General features: G+C 39.1%; 1 protein-coding gene across 2 annotated transcripts in view; it reads left to right on the top strand.

The window, feature by feature from the left end:
* COMMD10 (COMM domain containing 10) overlaps positions 1 to 16829 on the top strand; it is a 225924-nt gene that overhangs the window by 26981 nt on the left and 182114 nt on the right. For both annotated transcript variants that reach the window (XM_069087851.1, XM_069087852.1), the window contains exon 5: positions 14354 to 14464. In XM_069087851.1, the coding sequence (XP_068943952.1) occupies positions 14354 to 14464 (111 nt within the window). The remainder of the gene's footprint in view (positions 1 to 14353; positions 14465 to 16829) is intronic.

The following is a 16829-nucleotide window of genomic DNA, read 5'->3' as shown; positions in this document are numbered from 1 at the left end:
TAGGCTTCCGCAATATGTGTGGCAAGAATTACCAGGAGAGCAGGCTGGTTTTTGAAGAGGCAGAGGAGTTAGAGACCAAATTGCCTATATTTGCTGGATTATGGAGAAAGCAAGGGAATTCTGGAAAAAAGCATCTATTTCTGCTTCATTGACTATACTAATAAAGTCTTTGTGTGAATCACAACAAAATGTGTCAGGTCCTCAAAGAGATATGAATATTAGATTATCTTACTGGTCCTTTGTGGAACCTGTATGCAGGTCAAGAAGCAACAGTTAGAACTGAACATGGAACAACCCCTTGGTTTAAGATGGGAAAAGGGTATGACAAGGCTGTATATTGCCCCCTTACTTAACTTATGTGCAGAACACATCATGCTAAATGCCAGGCTACATGAATCAAAAGCTGGAATCAAGGTTGCTCAGAGAAAAATCAGCAATTGCCTATACAGATGAAAGAGGAGAGTATAAAAGCTGGCTTCAAGCTTAGCAAAAAAACCCCCTCAGAACCAAAAACACAAACCTAAGATATGGTAACTGGGCGCCTCACTTTCTGGCAAATAGAAGAAGAGTGTCACATTTTATAGTCTTGGGCTCAAAAGAATACTGCAGACAATGACTGTAGCCATGAAATTAAAAGATTCCTTAGAAGGAAAGCTATGGCAAATCTGAACAGCATACTAAAAAACAGAGACATTGCCTTGCCAACAAAGGTCCATGTAGTAAAAGCTCTGGTTTTTCTAGTAGTAACGTGTGACTGTGAGAATTGGACTATAAGGAAAGCTGAATGCCACAGAATTGACCGTTTTTGAGAGTCCCGTGGACAGTGAGGAGATCAAATCAGTTAAAGAAGTTAATTCAGACTATTCACTGGAAAGACAAGAAGCTTAAATATTTCGGCTGCATAATGACAAGGACCATACTCAGTAGAAAAGACACCAATGTTGGGAACCATTGAAGACAAAAGAAGAAGCAAGCATATGTCAGAGCATGATCTGGACAGATGGTGTCATGGAAGCAATGACTATGAGTTTGGACAGACTTTAGCAGATAGTGGAGGATAGAAAGACCTGGCGTGCTGTGCTTCATGGGGTTATGAAGTGTTGGACATGACTGAACAACAAGAAATAGAAACAGTAAGTTTCCTTTGTTGTGGAATTATTATCGTTTTAGAGAAATGACATCCCAGCATTCAAAGTCCTGTCAGTTTGATGTTTGTAGCATCTCTTGCATTTGTCCCCACGTCTCTAGTCCTGCCATCCTCCTAATACAGTGACTTATTACCATACATTTGGACAACTGCAGTAACTTTCTTTCTCTGATCATACTGTGGCTAGACTAATCTCCCTGACACCTGGATCTAGGCATGTCATTTCCCTGTTCAGAAATCTTCAGTGCCTTCCTATTGTCTACCAGGTAAAGCCTTGACAGTTTAGGTCCCATACTATCTGACTTCTCTTTCCTTCCCTCAAAAAATGTTTTCTTGAAGGGTTTTGTTTTTTTATTTTTCTTTTAAAGCTCCTGTCACTTCCCCTTTATTGTCCCTCTCTAAGAGATCTTTCTTGAAACAAAAAGCAAAACCAGCTTACGTGTTGGCTTTGTCTGAAAATGTATACTCCTTTTTGCCCCTGTAATCTATCGCTTACCAAGGCTAACCCCCTCTGTTTGTTCAAGTGATTCCATCCTATTCATTCTCTTCAGTAAACTGTCTCCTTGATCATCCTCACACTTTCATTTATTTTCAGTCTCTTTCTCTTTACTGGCTCATTTCCTATTGCTTACAAACATGTCCACATCTTCCCTTTCCTTAAAAAATCCCTTACTTGATCCTTCCATCCCTGCTAACTAACTTCCTATGCTTTTTTTTTTTTTTTGCCTTTTTTAGCTAGAATTTTTGAGGTTATCTACCATAAGTGCCTCTACTCTGTCTCCTCTCACTCTCTTAGCCCCTTACATCCTTCCAATGAACAGTCTAAATTAATTTCTGACCTCATTATTCCACTAAAACTATTCTCCAGAGTTACTAATGATCTCTTATGTGCCGCATCCAATGGTTTTCCCCCCTCAATCCTCATTCTCCTTGACCTCTCTGTAGCCTTTGACACTGTTGATAATTCTTTTCTTCTTGATATTGTCTTCTTTCTAGGTTTTTGGGACACCATTCTCTCTGATTTTCCTCCTACTTATCTGTCCATTTTTCTTATGTCTCTTTGCTGGATCTTCTTCCTTTTTAAAAACATTTTAAACTTAAATATAAGAACCTAAATATGTAATAAGAAAAGAAAAAGAAACATATTGTAAACTTAAATATTGAAGCTTAAATAAGAAATAAGAAAAGAAAAAAAAAGCATTGCCGTGTGTACAGCAGAATGTAAGAGAGGATTTAAATTAGGCAGCAATAAATTTCCATTTCAAGAAAGCCTATGTAATAAATACTATGTGTTGTGTTCAGAGCTGTCCATGTCTTATTTGCTTCCTTATACATTTTCTTTTGTTCTCTGCTGTGCACTTTTTACTTTGTTCCTTTTTCCCCCTTCTTCCCCACCCAGAGGCTACAATTAAGATATATTTATATATATATATACATATATATGCACACATACATGTGCATGCACTTGTATTTACATACATGTAGTGGTCTAGAATCATACTTGTATATAGACATGCGCATCTTTGTAAGACTGTACTATACTTCTTTGTCCTCTCTTTCTCTGAGGGCGGAGCTGGATTCTCTTCCAGATCATGTCCTTTAACGACAGGTGTCCTCAGGGTTCTGTCCTGGGCCCTCTTTGCTTCTCCCTTTATACTGCCTCACTTGGAGGTCCCATCAGCTCCCATGGATTTAATTACCATCTCAAATCTACCTTTCTTGCTCCAGTCTCTCTGCTGACCTCCAATCTATTATCTCCTTCTTTCCTAACTTCCTTTCAGACTTCTCGAACTAGATGTCTAACAGACATCTTAAACTCAATATGCCCAAAATTGAACTCATTATCTTTTTAACTAAATCCTCTCCAGCTCCCACCCTCTGTATTCCTATAGAAGGCAGCACCATCTTCCCAACCCTTCAGGCTTGCAGTCTAGCAATCATTCTGGATTTCTCACTATCTCTCACCCCCCCCCCCCCAGTCTCCAATCTTGTAAGACTTGTCGATGTCACCTTTGCAGCATCTCTCAAATGTACCCCCCCGACTCTGTATTTCATACCTGGATTATTGCATGAGCCTGCTGGCAGATCTGCCCACTTCAGCTTTCTCTCCATTCCAGTCCATCCTCCATTCAGCCACTAAAGTGATTTTCCCAAAGTGCAGGTATAACCGTGTCCAACGCACCCCCCCCCCCCCAGTGGCTTTTTGTTGTCTTTAGGATCAAACACAGAATGCTCTGACATTCGAAGCCAGTCTTCCAGTCTTCTTACCATGTACTCCCTGACACACACTCTTCAGTCCAGTGACACCGGCCTCCTGGCTGTTCAGCGAACAAGACAAGACACTCCATCACTCCGCTCTAGGCATTCTTCCTAGCTGCCCATTGCCTGGAATGCTCTCCCTTCTCCACTTTGACCGCTGACCTTTCTGACTTCCTTTAATTTCCAACTAAAACCTCACCCTTACAAGAAGCCTTCTCCAGCCCCTTCTAATTACAGTGACTTCTCTGTTGATTGTTTCCTATTTCTCTCATATATAAAACATAAGATTTGTGTATGTTTATTTGCATGTTGTCTTCCCCATTAGATTGTAAGCTCCTTGAGATCAGGGACTGTTTCTGCCTCTTTTTGTGTCTCAGAGTTTAGTAAAGTGCCACGCACATAGTAGGCTGTTTATTAATTAATTAAGTGTTTATTAATTGAATAAGATCTCACATTTAACATGCCGACAGTTGAAGTTTTTGTAGCATACAAAACCCGATTCTTAGTACCTTCAGTTTTCCTTTTTACTTTCTCTGCATATATGGATTTTACAACAGTGAGGCCTATTTTTTATTATTAGTTTCAGGGATTACCATGGCCAGAGGAAAACATTTCAGGTGTTCAGCCTAACAGTGATGTCCTCTCCATAATTAGCTAGGTTGTTCCTTGGAAAATTGACTCCTCCTGCTTTCGGGGCCAGCATGATAGAAATTACCAGAAGTTGTGTTCCAGTGGCATGGATTTTAAGAACCCAAAGTCACCTCTATGAGTGATGAGGCATCTATTTTAGGACTCTACAGAACTTTCAGCTATATTTTAGGTTAAATAGGCTTTTGTAGGCTGATCTGGGAAATTGACCAACATTTTAAACATTTCTCTCTCTCTCTCTCTTTTTTTTTTTTTTGCTTTTTTCCAGGGGGAGGGTAGGGCAGTTGGGGTTAAGTGACTTGCCCAAGGTCACGCAGTTTGTGTGTGTGTGTGTGTGTGTGTGTGTGTGTGTGTGTGTGTGTGTGTGTAAAGTGTCTGAGGCCTGATTTGAACCCAGGCTCTCCTGACTCCAGGGCCACTGCTCTACTCACTGGGCCACCTAGCCGCCCCCTAAACACTTTTTTTCTATGGGAAAATGCTTTCAAACAACCAAGTTGAGAAATTAGTTTTTAGAATGCAGTCTATGGGTTCGGAATTTCTTCTTACAAAGCATAAAATTTTGTAGTAATGAAAATATGATATATCTAGGTGTATAGAGAAAGATATTGGGAATGAACTGGGCATTGAAATGATGGGTAGATGCTCCTTTTTTGGTAAGTCTATTAGCTTCCTGATTTGTGAATTCTAAAATAGGAAATAATTTTATATTGGATTTTCTTTTAACGAGTTATGTCTTTGTTCAATTTCTTAGTTTTAATATTTTCTAACAATTAAGCAACTAGAGTTTCAGAAATGGGTCCATAACAGGATCAAAATGTTTACCTTAAGGATGTGGTTGGAACTTTCATAATATGTTTTTTGCCTCACATTTTCTTACATTTTGTACAGAATATTATTTCAGCTGCATAGTGTCCAAGGATTTAGTCTTCTGAAGTTGCCAGGCTGGAAGTAAGGAGACTTGGATTCTAGCTGGGACTCTCGTCACTAATTTGCAGGGTCCCCTTGGACAAGACACTTTTGTCTCTTTAGTTTTCAATTACGCGATCTATAAAATTGAGAGGGTCGGAATGGGATTCTTCCAGCTATATAACTGTTTTTGAGAAAAGCTTAAAGAAATATAGACAAGTCTCCTTTTGAACTTTATTTTTCAGTTTTTAAGATTTTATCTTACAGTACAGTTGACCTTTATTTGTTGGGAAGAGGAACTTACAAAACAATTTTGGTTATAAGTTTTTTACTTTTTTCATCTTAAGTTGCAAATGGTATATGATAATGAGAGTGATAATGAATTCATTACCATCTTAGACTGACATTATAACTAAGAGTTTCTCAGAGGAATGTGTCACCCCAAGTTTTAAAAGTGAGATGAACAATGACACACCCTGTAAACTGGCTGGAAGATATGAACAATGAGAGACTGATGTTATTTTTGCTGTTAATAAGGGCTATAGTATTAATTAAACTCTAAATACCCTCGCCTTTCTGAACTGCAGTATGAATACAAAAGTAACATTCAAATACGTGGCTATTTTATCATATAGAAATGTTTGGACAGTATGTTATATTAAATAGAAGCAAATTTTGTACAACTAATAAGGCCCAATTTGACATTGATTCTTTTATTTTGCTGAATGTAATCGATAACATTGATAATCATTACATTTACATGTAACCTCGCAGTTACAAGTGTGGAAAAGTGTTCTAAGTACTAATCTGATGGCTTTTTCTTGATTAATATCAGAATAGTTCTTTTAAAAACAATTTCCTGTGTCGTATGTTGTGTCTGGTAATTTCTTGTAGTCATGGACTATGGGAATAGGAGTTAGAATTTTTCAGACACTTAATGTTCTACTGATGCCATTCGTTTCTGTATCACACTTGTGCTGGAAATAGCCATACCCTTATCACTGGAACCCCTTACCCTCACCTTGTGACACCAAAATAGTTGAAAAAAAAAAGTGAGAGGAATAGCATTCCCCCTTAACAGCTCTTACAGCACTAACTGGCTTACTGAGATGAACTAAGTAATGATTAATTAATCTTTTATAGAGACAGAATTGGTCATAATATTTAACCTGAATTCTGATGTCTTTTTTTTTTTCATTTATCTTATTATGTCATTGTGTATATTATTCTTTTGGTTTTACTTTCCTTACTGTGTATTAGTTCCACAAGTCTTCCCTTCTCTGAATTCTTCATAGTCATCATTAGTTACTATCATTGATATTCCATTGTATTCATATACCACAATTTGTTCAACCATTCTCCAAATTCATGGGCATTACCTTTTTTTCCCCCATTTTATGCTACTACACAAAAGTGTTGCTATTACTGTTCTGATTATAGGAAACCTTTCCCTTGTCTTTGAACTCCCTTGTGATATTTGTCCAGTAGTGAAATCACTGGGTCAAAGGGGTATGTATGATCATTTCAGGAACTTTTCTCACAATTCCAAATTGAACAGGATTTTTCCAGCAAAGAGCCTTTTCTTTAGGAACTCTCTTTCTTCTAGCACTTATTAGACTCCCGAAAGCAATTTATAAACTGTTGATTTTTGTTATTTCTGTTTCTGGAAGTGACATATTTCCTGTGTAAACCACAGTTGACTTTTTTATTATTCAAAAACTGATGATTATGTAATTACTTTTATTTACTTATTTGTTGGATGATCTTTTCTTTCTTTTGTATCATTTTCCTTTCCTAATAATTTTCTTTTCTCTGTCACCCCCAATAAGTATAGTCAAGCAAAACAAATAAGCACATTGCATATGTCTACAAATATAGCCTTCATTCCATATCTATAGTTGACGACTTCTCTGCCAGGAGGCGGGAGATATCAGTCTTTGGACACAGCAGTGTTCTGAGTTCTGAAGTCTTTCAGAGTTATTTTTCTTTACATTATTGATTTATATCAATATTCCTCCAGATCTGCTTACTTCATTTTATGTCAGTTTATGTAAGTCTTTATGTCTTTTTGGATTCTTCATAATTTTTGCCATAAAACAGTTTTCCAATACATTCATCAGCTTTTTAAAAGTTGTTTCTCATTTGAGAGATGTATGTACCCGTTTTATTTTCAATTCTTTGCAACTACAAAAAATACCATTATAAATATGTTTGTACAGTTGGAACTTTCCCTCTCGTTGAGGGATGTCTAGTAGAAGTTGTTGTTGAATTATTTTTCAGTCATGTTTAGCTCTTTGTGACCTCATTTGCAGTTTTCTTAGCAAAGATACTGGAGTGGTTTGCTATTTCCTTCTCTAGTTCATTTTACAGATGAAGAAACTGAGGCAAACAGGGTTATGTGACTTGCTCAGGATCATACATCTAGTAAGTGTCTGAGGCCAGATATGAACTCAGGAAGATGAGTCTTCCTGACTTCAGGCCCACAACTCTATCTGCTGCACCACCTAGCTGCCCCCTAGCAGAAGCTTTGTTGTGTTAAAGGGTAAAGTATAGTTTATTGTCATTTTTTTTTTGGAAATTACAAATCATTTTTCATGAGATTGGATAAATTCACAGTTCCACCAAGAGTGCATTACTGTGACTGTCTTTTATGATCAGTTATTTGGGACATTCTTTCATATAGTTGTTGACAATTTGTATTTCTTCATTTAAAAATTACCTACCCATTCATATCCTGTCAACCATTTAGGCACTGAGGAATGTCTTTTGTACTTATGTATTTTCATTTATTACTCGAATATTTCTGATATCTGACATTTATCATATTTCTTCCCAATATCATATTTCTTCCCAGTTAGCTGCTTCCCTTTTAATTCTAACTCACTTGATTTTGTTCATGCAAAAGCCTTTCAATTTTATATAATTTAAATTATTCATTTTATCTTTTTTTTTATGAGCAATTAAGTAACTTGCTCAAGGTTACAGTATGGCCAGTTATTTCTGGGTGTGGTGCTGAGTATCTGAGCCTGGATTCAATCCCCAGGTCATCCCGACACTGGAGCCGGTGCCCTTACTGACTGAGCCACCTGGCTGCCCCTCATTTTATCTTTTTTTGATAATATTTATTCCTTGTTGAGAAATTAACTCTTTCATCACAGTTGTAAAATGAACCTTCTATTCTTCTCTGATTTTCTAATAATATAACCTTTTAAACTTAAGTAATGTATTAATTTGAAGCCTGTTCATCAAAAACTATGTTATCTTTGCCTTTTGTCATTGTTAGTCCATTGATCGACTTTTCTGTTTTTTAAGTGGTACCAAATTTTTTTATTGTTACCACTTCATAGTACAGTGTAGTTTGAGCTCTGGTAACTGCTAGGATCCTCTCTATTCTTAGCTTCCCCTCCCCCCACCCCCCAGTACTTCCTTTGAGATTCTTGCCTTTTTTTTTTTAAATGTTATAATGTAATCTAACACAAGAAATATTCACCTGTAGTCAGGGTGTCACTAGAGTCTGTCCATGATGCCCCCAATCGGCCTCTTCAGTGTTACCTCTGTTGTATTTCCATGTTCATCCCTTCTTTTTGTGTATGTTTAGAAAGAAGTCTTTTACTGGTCTTTCTGTTGTCACTCTGTTGCTGTTGCTGTCTGTGTCAGCTGCATTTATTTGCTCCTGCCTTTCCTTTATTTGGGATGTTCAGAGTCACCCTGGTCTTCATCCTGAGGTCTATTGATCTTTGGGACCCTATTTCATTTCCTCGTCCTTTTGCATTGATCAGATATCTTTTTCTTTGTATTTGAAGGTCTTTCTACTGATGGATTGCAGAAATTGTTGTTTTTTAATTGAATTACTAAATTTAATCACTGTGTCTTAGAGTTGCATTCTCATATGTGCATTCTTTCAGTTGGAATTTCATTTTCTGCATTCCATAGTTCTGAGCAGTTTTCTTCTGTTATTCTTTATTATGGTGTTGACATTTTTTTGTTCTGTCATGTTCTTCTGGGAGGCCGATGATTCTTAAGTTGTCTTTGAGATCCATATGCATAGGGAGCATATTTTATTTTAAAATTCTTGTTTTTTTGCTTCTCTTATTCTAGGTTGTCCTTCATTTCTGTGTATTTGCATTTCCAGTCTGTTGGTTTCTATTTTGTTTCTTTGCAGAGGCTTGACATTGCAGATTCAAGTTTTTGTATTCTGTGTCTGCTCTTGTAATTCTCATTTAAACCATTCAGGAACATGTTATGGATCCATGTTCTCAAATTTTCTAGGATTCCCTATCTCTTCAAGTGTTGCATATTTTCCCTTTATTTTGTAGCATTTCTTCATAGATTTCTGAACTCGTTAACTAGATCTGGAGGCTGTATTTCATTCTGTTATTAGTTTTTCCTGTTGATTTATCTGTTTATGTTCAAGGTCTGATTGGCTTTTTCCCCTTAAGTCTTTGGGATTTTCAGTCTGCCCCCCTTATTTTCCTTATCACTTTTCTTGACTTTTTCTTGACTCTTTACCCTCTGATTGTCGTTTTCATGGGGCTGGATCTCAAAGGCTCCTCCCACACGTGGTAGATTCAGCAGTCTAGGTCTTTGCCCCAACTGACTTTTGGGTGGTCTGACTTGGCCCTAACTGGATGCTGCACTCTTTCCTTATGCTTGAGAGAGTGCATATTAACCATTCCCCAACTTTTCATCTGTAGCTCCAATGCAATATTCACAGCACCGATGGCAACTGTAAATATGCCAACATAGTTCTCAATTGCAAAATATAACAAACCTTCCATATAGGAGACAGAAGCAAACATGTATTTAGACACCAGAAAACCAAATCCCAACACCAGGAACCTGAGTCCATCATAGTAGCCTAGAAGTCAATATACCCATAGCAGAGCATGAAGCCACACCTTCCTTTAGCCTTCCCACAAACCGACACTCACAAGCTTAACTGTCACAGCAGGGGACAAACTCTCAGAAGCCTAGCTGTCTCCCTGGCTGCATCCTCTTTCTCCCACTGTCTAGCTGCTCTGATGCCAAGCTTCCTGTGGGGGCTCCTCTCACCACAAGCTCCATGTGATTACATTCTGCCTATTAGGGGGCGGGGAAGATCTTCAAATTCCCATTACTGTTACACCATCCTCCTGTTCCCATGCTCTCTCATTCTGTTCTGATGACCTCTCCCATTCCCTCTGGTCTTCAGTTCTCTGAGCAGCACTTCAGAACCTGTTGTCGCCGGCACTGCCATGTCAGAGCTTTGTAGCATTGGTGCTTCTGAGTTGCCACCCCTGGAAAGCTTTTGTACCTCAAGGACTGTGACTAACCTGACTGCATTCTGGGTCAAGGTCTCCATGGCACTGGAAAGTGGGAGGGGGAATCAAGATACAAGGGTCTACTAAGGTCTGCTAGTGTAGTCTTGCTGCTGGTAGCACAGGAGATTAGAGAGGGGTGCTGAGTGAGCTCAGGCCTGTAAACAGTGTGTGCGTGCGTGTGTGTGTGTGTGAGTGTGTGTGTGTGTACGTGTGTTGTTTAAACATTCCTTTGGATTCTAGGTGTGCTAGACCTTGGAGACAGCTGAAATGACTTTAGCATCTAATTTCTGTTTTGGAGAGGCTTTGTCTAGTTTGCTAGCTTGTTGCTTGTATGCCCTGGAAGTCCCTGTCAGTCTTTTTAATTCCATTACCTTCTATTGGTGTTGGTCATTGGACATTACAAGTCTTTGAAGGATTCAAAATGCGTCTCATCCAGAGGGCAGTGAATAGTGTGCAACTGCTAAGAGAAGGCTGTAACCCGTGGTGAACAAGGAGATCTGCAGGAAAGGATTTTGCCAAAATCACAAGCTTCACAAAGAAGACCAACTGGTGAGAATGTGGTGAGAGGAAGGGATAACCAGCCTATCTTTTGGTGTCCTTCTGAGTTAAAAGAAAGTGAGAAAGACCCCCCAGCGTGTTGGTCAGACGGCTGTACCAAACCCATGGGAGGAGATAGCTAAGAGTTACAGCAGTTTGCATGGGTTAACCCTGACCTCAGCACTTCACGTGGTTTCTGATGTCATGATTGTGAATACTGCCTTCACTGACACACACTAAAGTCTGTCTGTGCCTTCTTTTGTTTATCGCTCCATGATTTACCATGACTGAAAAAGATCCATCAAAACTGGCACTCTGAGGAGGTATTACAGCAGGGCATTCACTTAAGTGTTATGATAATTGTATTTACACGGAAGAGGTCATGGAATGGGGGCTAGAAAGAGCAGGGGAATGCCGGAGGCGTAGTGTACTTGGATGTCAGCAAGGCGTTTGACAGGAACTCTCATGATATCCTAGGGGATGAGATGAAGAAGTGTAGGCTAGCTAACAGGACAGGTTGGTAGATTGGAGCTGATTAAATGACCGTGCCCAAAGAACAGTGAATAATGGCTGAAGACGAATCAATGATTAATAGAGATCTCTAGTGTAATATCCCAGGGAGCTTTCCTTCACTCTGCTCTGTTTAAGGTCATTATCAATACCTTTGATACAATTTAAATAGATAAACTTAAAGCTTTCCATTTGAATTAAAAAAAAATAAATTTCGCAACTACAGGAGTGAGGAGGCATGGCTGGGCAGGAGTGAAAAAGACCTGGGGGTCTTAGTGGACTTCATATGACTCGGTATGCCTCAGCAGTGAGACACAGTGGTGAAACAAGATAATTGGATGCTTGTGGGACCCCTGTGATTTCACTGGGAAGAGGTCAGACATTTGAAGGGATGGCACGTGGACGAGGGATTAGATTTCTTTTGTGCAGCTCAGGGTGGCAGAACTAGCACTAATGGGAGGGAGAGGCAGGGAGTCAACTTTCTCCTCTATGTGAGGGAAAATCTCCTAACATTTAGAGCTTTCCAGAAGTGGGAGGGATTGCCTTATCATGTAATCAGCACTGGATCTGAGGTTGGCTAGATGACCACTTGTAAGAGTGAAGGACTTGCTGTTCAGTTGGTGGTTACGTGGAATGACCACTGAGGTCAGAATACATGCTGAATTTTTTGGGAAAGGCATTAGTACCTGGGAGGATCAGGCAAGGCCTCTCATAGAGGTTCATTCCTGAACTTAACGGAAGGAAAGGTTGTAAGAGATGGAAGTGAAGAGGCATGGCCTTTCAGCCATGAGATAAAGCCTGTACAAAGACAGGGAGATGGAATATTATGTGTGAGGAACATCAGAAATAGAATTTAACTTGACTGGAGAAGGTCCTTGTATAGTAAAGCTGGAAAGGTAAGTGGAAACCAGGCTGCAGAGGGCTTTACATGCTCAACAAAGGCATTTTTATTTGGAGAAAAGGATACCGTTGGAGGTTATTGAGTGGTGGAATGCTGTGGTCACATCTGGGCTTTAGGGAAATCATCTCGACTGCTGTGAGGAGGACGGATTGGAGAGATTGCGGGAGAGACTCCTGAGGTGGGGAGGCCAATTAGAAGGCTACTGAAGTAGTCCAGGAAAGAAGGCCAGAAATAGGATAGTGGCAGCAAGGAAAAGGGGTCAACTGGGAGAGACATTGCAGAGGTAGACTTGAGAAGACTGACCCACTGAGTGAATATGCGTTATGACCTTGGGTTAGTCCTGTAACCTTTTTGAGCACTAATTTCCTCTCCTGTAAAATAGGCAGGTTAGAACACATGCTCTCTCTCAGGTGTAACATATCCTGTCTTTATTTCAAGGAGATATTCTAGTACAGTAGGAGTCTGAAGACCTGGATTCAAATGACATCTCTGACAATTACCATGTGGGTGACAATGGGTGAAACATGTGAACTTGCTGGGCCCCATTTTCTTTATGTGCAAAACTATGGAGTTGGGCTAGATGACCACTATGGTCTCTTCTGCCTCTCTTTGATGTTCTTAGGCATAGTACAGTCATAGCAGTTTTATAAAAATACACATGGGTGTTGAATAAATGCTTTTTGATGATTACAATGACATATTGCATCAAGAATTGTTCCAGGCAGAGGAAATATTCTAGCATGTGTTTATCCTTACTTATTGAAAGTGTGTAGTATGTGGTTACTCAGAAACAGCTGTGGGTTGGTGTCTTGGGCTATTGTACATCCGTAATAAAGATTAGCACATCAAGGGTCCTTATTTAAAATGTCCATTTAATTGATTTTTAGCTTGTGGTATTTGATTATGTCTGTACAACATCTCCCTCCTTTTCATCCCTAGTCTCCAAAAGGTACTGTGCTAGAGTCAGGGCCATAGCTTTGGTTTCTCATCCATTTATTACCTTTCAAAAGAAAACGCTTTAAGTGTTCTTTCTCCATTTGGCTCTCAGTTACTTCTGTGATTTCCAACTGTTTAACAGTCTTTTAAAAGTTAGTCAATCTGAAATTGTTTTGATAGTGTCATTCTTACCAGTGTCATCAGGTAGACTTATATTTTCATTACTCATTCATATTGTCAAATATTTAAACTGGAGTTCACAAAACTTTCTAATGCATTTTGGTACTCGAAGTTTAAAAAAGTAAATACAAGACCCTAAATTGGTTTTGACATTGCAGGAATTAGTAAGTTAACACATTTAGTCAAGGCAAACTCATATATTTTGATATATTAGGAAGAAAAATTGAGCGACCATAGTTTCACTTTTTCATGGTCTGCCTTACCTCAGAAATTGTTGATTTGTGTTCATGAAGTATATTTATACTACATGGAAAAAATAAGTTTGTATGTTATCGAAAGCGATGTTTGTGGGGTAGTTCCACTGACTGTTACATTTCCTGGCTTCATTCAAAACCTGCTTGTTAAACCAGCTAAACATAACATAGTACTAACAACTGTGATTTCCTTAATGAAGTCCCTGCAGTGGCTTTTAAGATGCTTTGAACTTCTCAGAGAAAGGTATTAATGCCACAAAGTGACTGCCTTTCTTGTATGCTCCTTCAGTTTCTGAAGGATTGTTTTAAAAAATACTTTATTGATGTATTTTTAATTACTGCCACTCCCCTTTAACCCATCTTGCACAGAAACTTCCCATATAACAAAGGACCTAACATAGAACAAAAGAGACTCATCAAGGACTCTGTCTGACAGTTGATGGCAGTGTTCTGTACAGCGGCCTGCTAACTCTCTAACAAGAGTAGGGAGGTAGGTTTCCTTATAAGTCTTCTGTAGTTATTTGGGCCACTATATAGAACCATGACTGTTTAGAATAAACTGCTTAGTTTTGCTGACTCTGATAGGTATGACAAGAAGCCAGGTTGTCAGCAGAGGGAGAATTGTAGGGTATGGATATTGAAGGAAACTTGAGGCTGATAAGAAGGTAGCCTCTTTGGCTACTCTTTTGCATTTCTATGAGGGGAACCGTGCTTAAAGTGGGCTGTTATTTTGCTTCTGCACCATCTGATTTCCATCTGTATTTGTCTGTTGTAGCTGGAGACAATTGGATGGCAGCTTAACCTTCAAATGGCTCAGTCTAATCAAGCAAAGTTGAAATCTCCGCAAGCTGTCTTAGAACTTGGAGTGAGCAATGAAGATTCAAAGGTAAGAAACTGTTTCTAGGTGAACTGAGTGTACCTTGTTTCTTCAGGTCCAGACAACAGAGTTTGGTGCATTATACTGAAAAGTTAAAAGCAGATAATTTAAAACTGAAGGATATGGATTGATAACAAATTAGCATGTCATTATTTACATAAAATAGGCTTTGGAGTCATACATAAAAGAAATTTGATACTTTTTGGTATTTCTTCAAAAGGTTATTTTATTTTGTAGATGGATTTTTGTATGGAAAATTTCTCACTAAATTCTATAATAGGAAGAAATTGTGGTAAAGGTCAGAGCTTAATTTTTATGATGAAATGTTAGCAGTAGTTTTAATTTTAATTGTTTTAGGCCATACACATGCCAAGGAATGAGTATCATTCATCATAAATGACTATATAGTCAGTGATTAGTATATGACAGTGATCTGAATTATCTTTTAAGGTCCTGTGGTTTTAAAAATATTTTCTGTTCTTTGTAAAATCCAGCCCTTAGCACAGTGTCTGGCACATAGTAAGTGCTTAATAAATGTTTATTGACTTTACTGAAAAGAAAAATTTGGATTTGATTTCACAAATATATTGAACTCCACACTGCCACCTTTTAATAGAAGTTTGACATGATTTATTAAGAACATCAGATGATTTTTAGATGTGACACTAGTAAAAAGTGACAAAGAAATATTAATTAACAGTTTATAAATTGTCACTGAAAAGTTTCATAAGGTAATGATGTAAGCTACTTAGATCAGGCCTCTTCACCCAGAGGAAATCAGGATGGGTGGGGTAGAGTGGAGGATGAAGATGAAGATGAGGACATGAGGATAGAGACAAGTAAAGTGACTGTAGAATAGCTCTGAGTTTAACATTATCTAATGTAGTCAATAAACATTTATCAAGTCCACACTACGAGTTAGGCATTATGCTGATTGCTAGGAATATCAAGAAAGGCAAAAAATAGGATTCCTGGTCTCAAAGAAGTCACCAAATTCTCGTGGGAGGAGGGAGAGAACGTTCAGAATAGTGTGTAGGTACAAGGAAATACAGAGGAGATGGCAGATAGTCTTAGAGGGAAGGAACAGGCAGTGGGGGGCTGGGGGGGGGGAAGAGGGGAAGGGATGGCAGGAAAGACTTCCAGAAGGCGGGATTTGAGCTGAGATTTGAAGGAAGTCACAGAAGAGGGGAGGGATTTAGGGCTGGAGATACATATCTGGGAATCTTTATATAGAGATGAAAATTGCATCTGCACCCAATGGGAGATGATTAGAAGATATAAGAAAAAGAGAAGAGGTCCCAGGATAGACATTTGAGGGACATCCGTGGTTGGTATGTGTGCCCTGGATGAAGAACCAGTGAAGGAGACTGAGAAAGGACGGTTAGACAGGAAAGAAGGAAGGTGGGAAGAGAGAACCGACAGTATCATGAGAACCTGGAGAGGACAGAGTATGCAGGAGCAGATGGTGATGAGCAGTGTCAGATTCTGCAGAGGGCTCAACTAGGATGAGGATTGATAAAAGGCCTTTAGACTGACTTTGGAGAGAGCAGTTTTAGGCAAATGATGAAATCAGAAGCTGAATTTCAGAGGGTTCATCTCGTAGGACTAGCCATACTTAGCCTCACTTGTTCCAAAAAAAAGGTCTTTTTCCTTATTGTGCTTTTAGGCATCAGTAAGACATAGGTTTTGCTTTAAGTGAAATGGTTATGTTTTTGTCTAAATTGTCTCCAAAGTAGGGGCATTGAATGAACTCAAAGGGAGAGGGTGGGAAAATAGGTCAGATCCCATCCTTTCTAGGGCTTCTCTCCAACATGACCAAGTACACTGCCCCCTTCATCCTTTATTGTTCAATACTTGTCCTCTCTGCCCTCTCCCAGTGCTGGCTCCTCTAGCTACACCAGGCTTTGGTATTCTTCATGATGGTCATTATCTAACTGACACTTAGGTTCATTAGCAGTTATGCCGGCAAAATTCCCTGCCCCGCAGATCAGACCTGGCCGTGGCAGGTGCCCTTTGGCAGAGGGACTCTGTGCTCCAGGGCAGTGGTCAGTGAATAAGACCCGTCCTCTCCAACCTTTTCATTTTTGGCAGGAAGGAGTGAATTGCTTAGGGTAAGAAGGCATGGATGTGTTATGATCTTCATTGCAGATGTCATGACATTATTGTTCTCTGTGAACCTACCCCCTTTTTTTGAACTTTGTCATTTCTGTCAAAATCACCACAATTCTTCCAGTTACTCAGCTTTGCAGTCTTAGTGTCATTCTTGACTCCTCACTCTCCTTCATCCTACAATCTAATCAGTTGTAAAATTTTGTCTTTTTTCTCTCCATGAAATGTCTCCCATCTCACCTCTTCTCATTCCTCATGTAGCTGC

Source organism: Petaurus breviceps, unplaced genomic scaffold, assembly GCF_028583685.1.
Source record: "Petaurus breviceps papuanus isolate PSGF00001 unplaced genomic scaffold, PetGlider_PUasm1.0 183, whole genome shotgun sequence".
Taxonomy (NCBI): domain Eukaryota; kingdom Metazoa; phylum Chordata; class Mammalia; order Diprotodontia; family Petauridae; genus Petaurus; species Petaurus breviceps.
The sequence above is the reverse complement of the archived record's forward strand: the minus strand, read 5'-3'. Positions and strand labels throughout refer to the sequence as shown.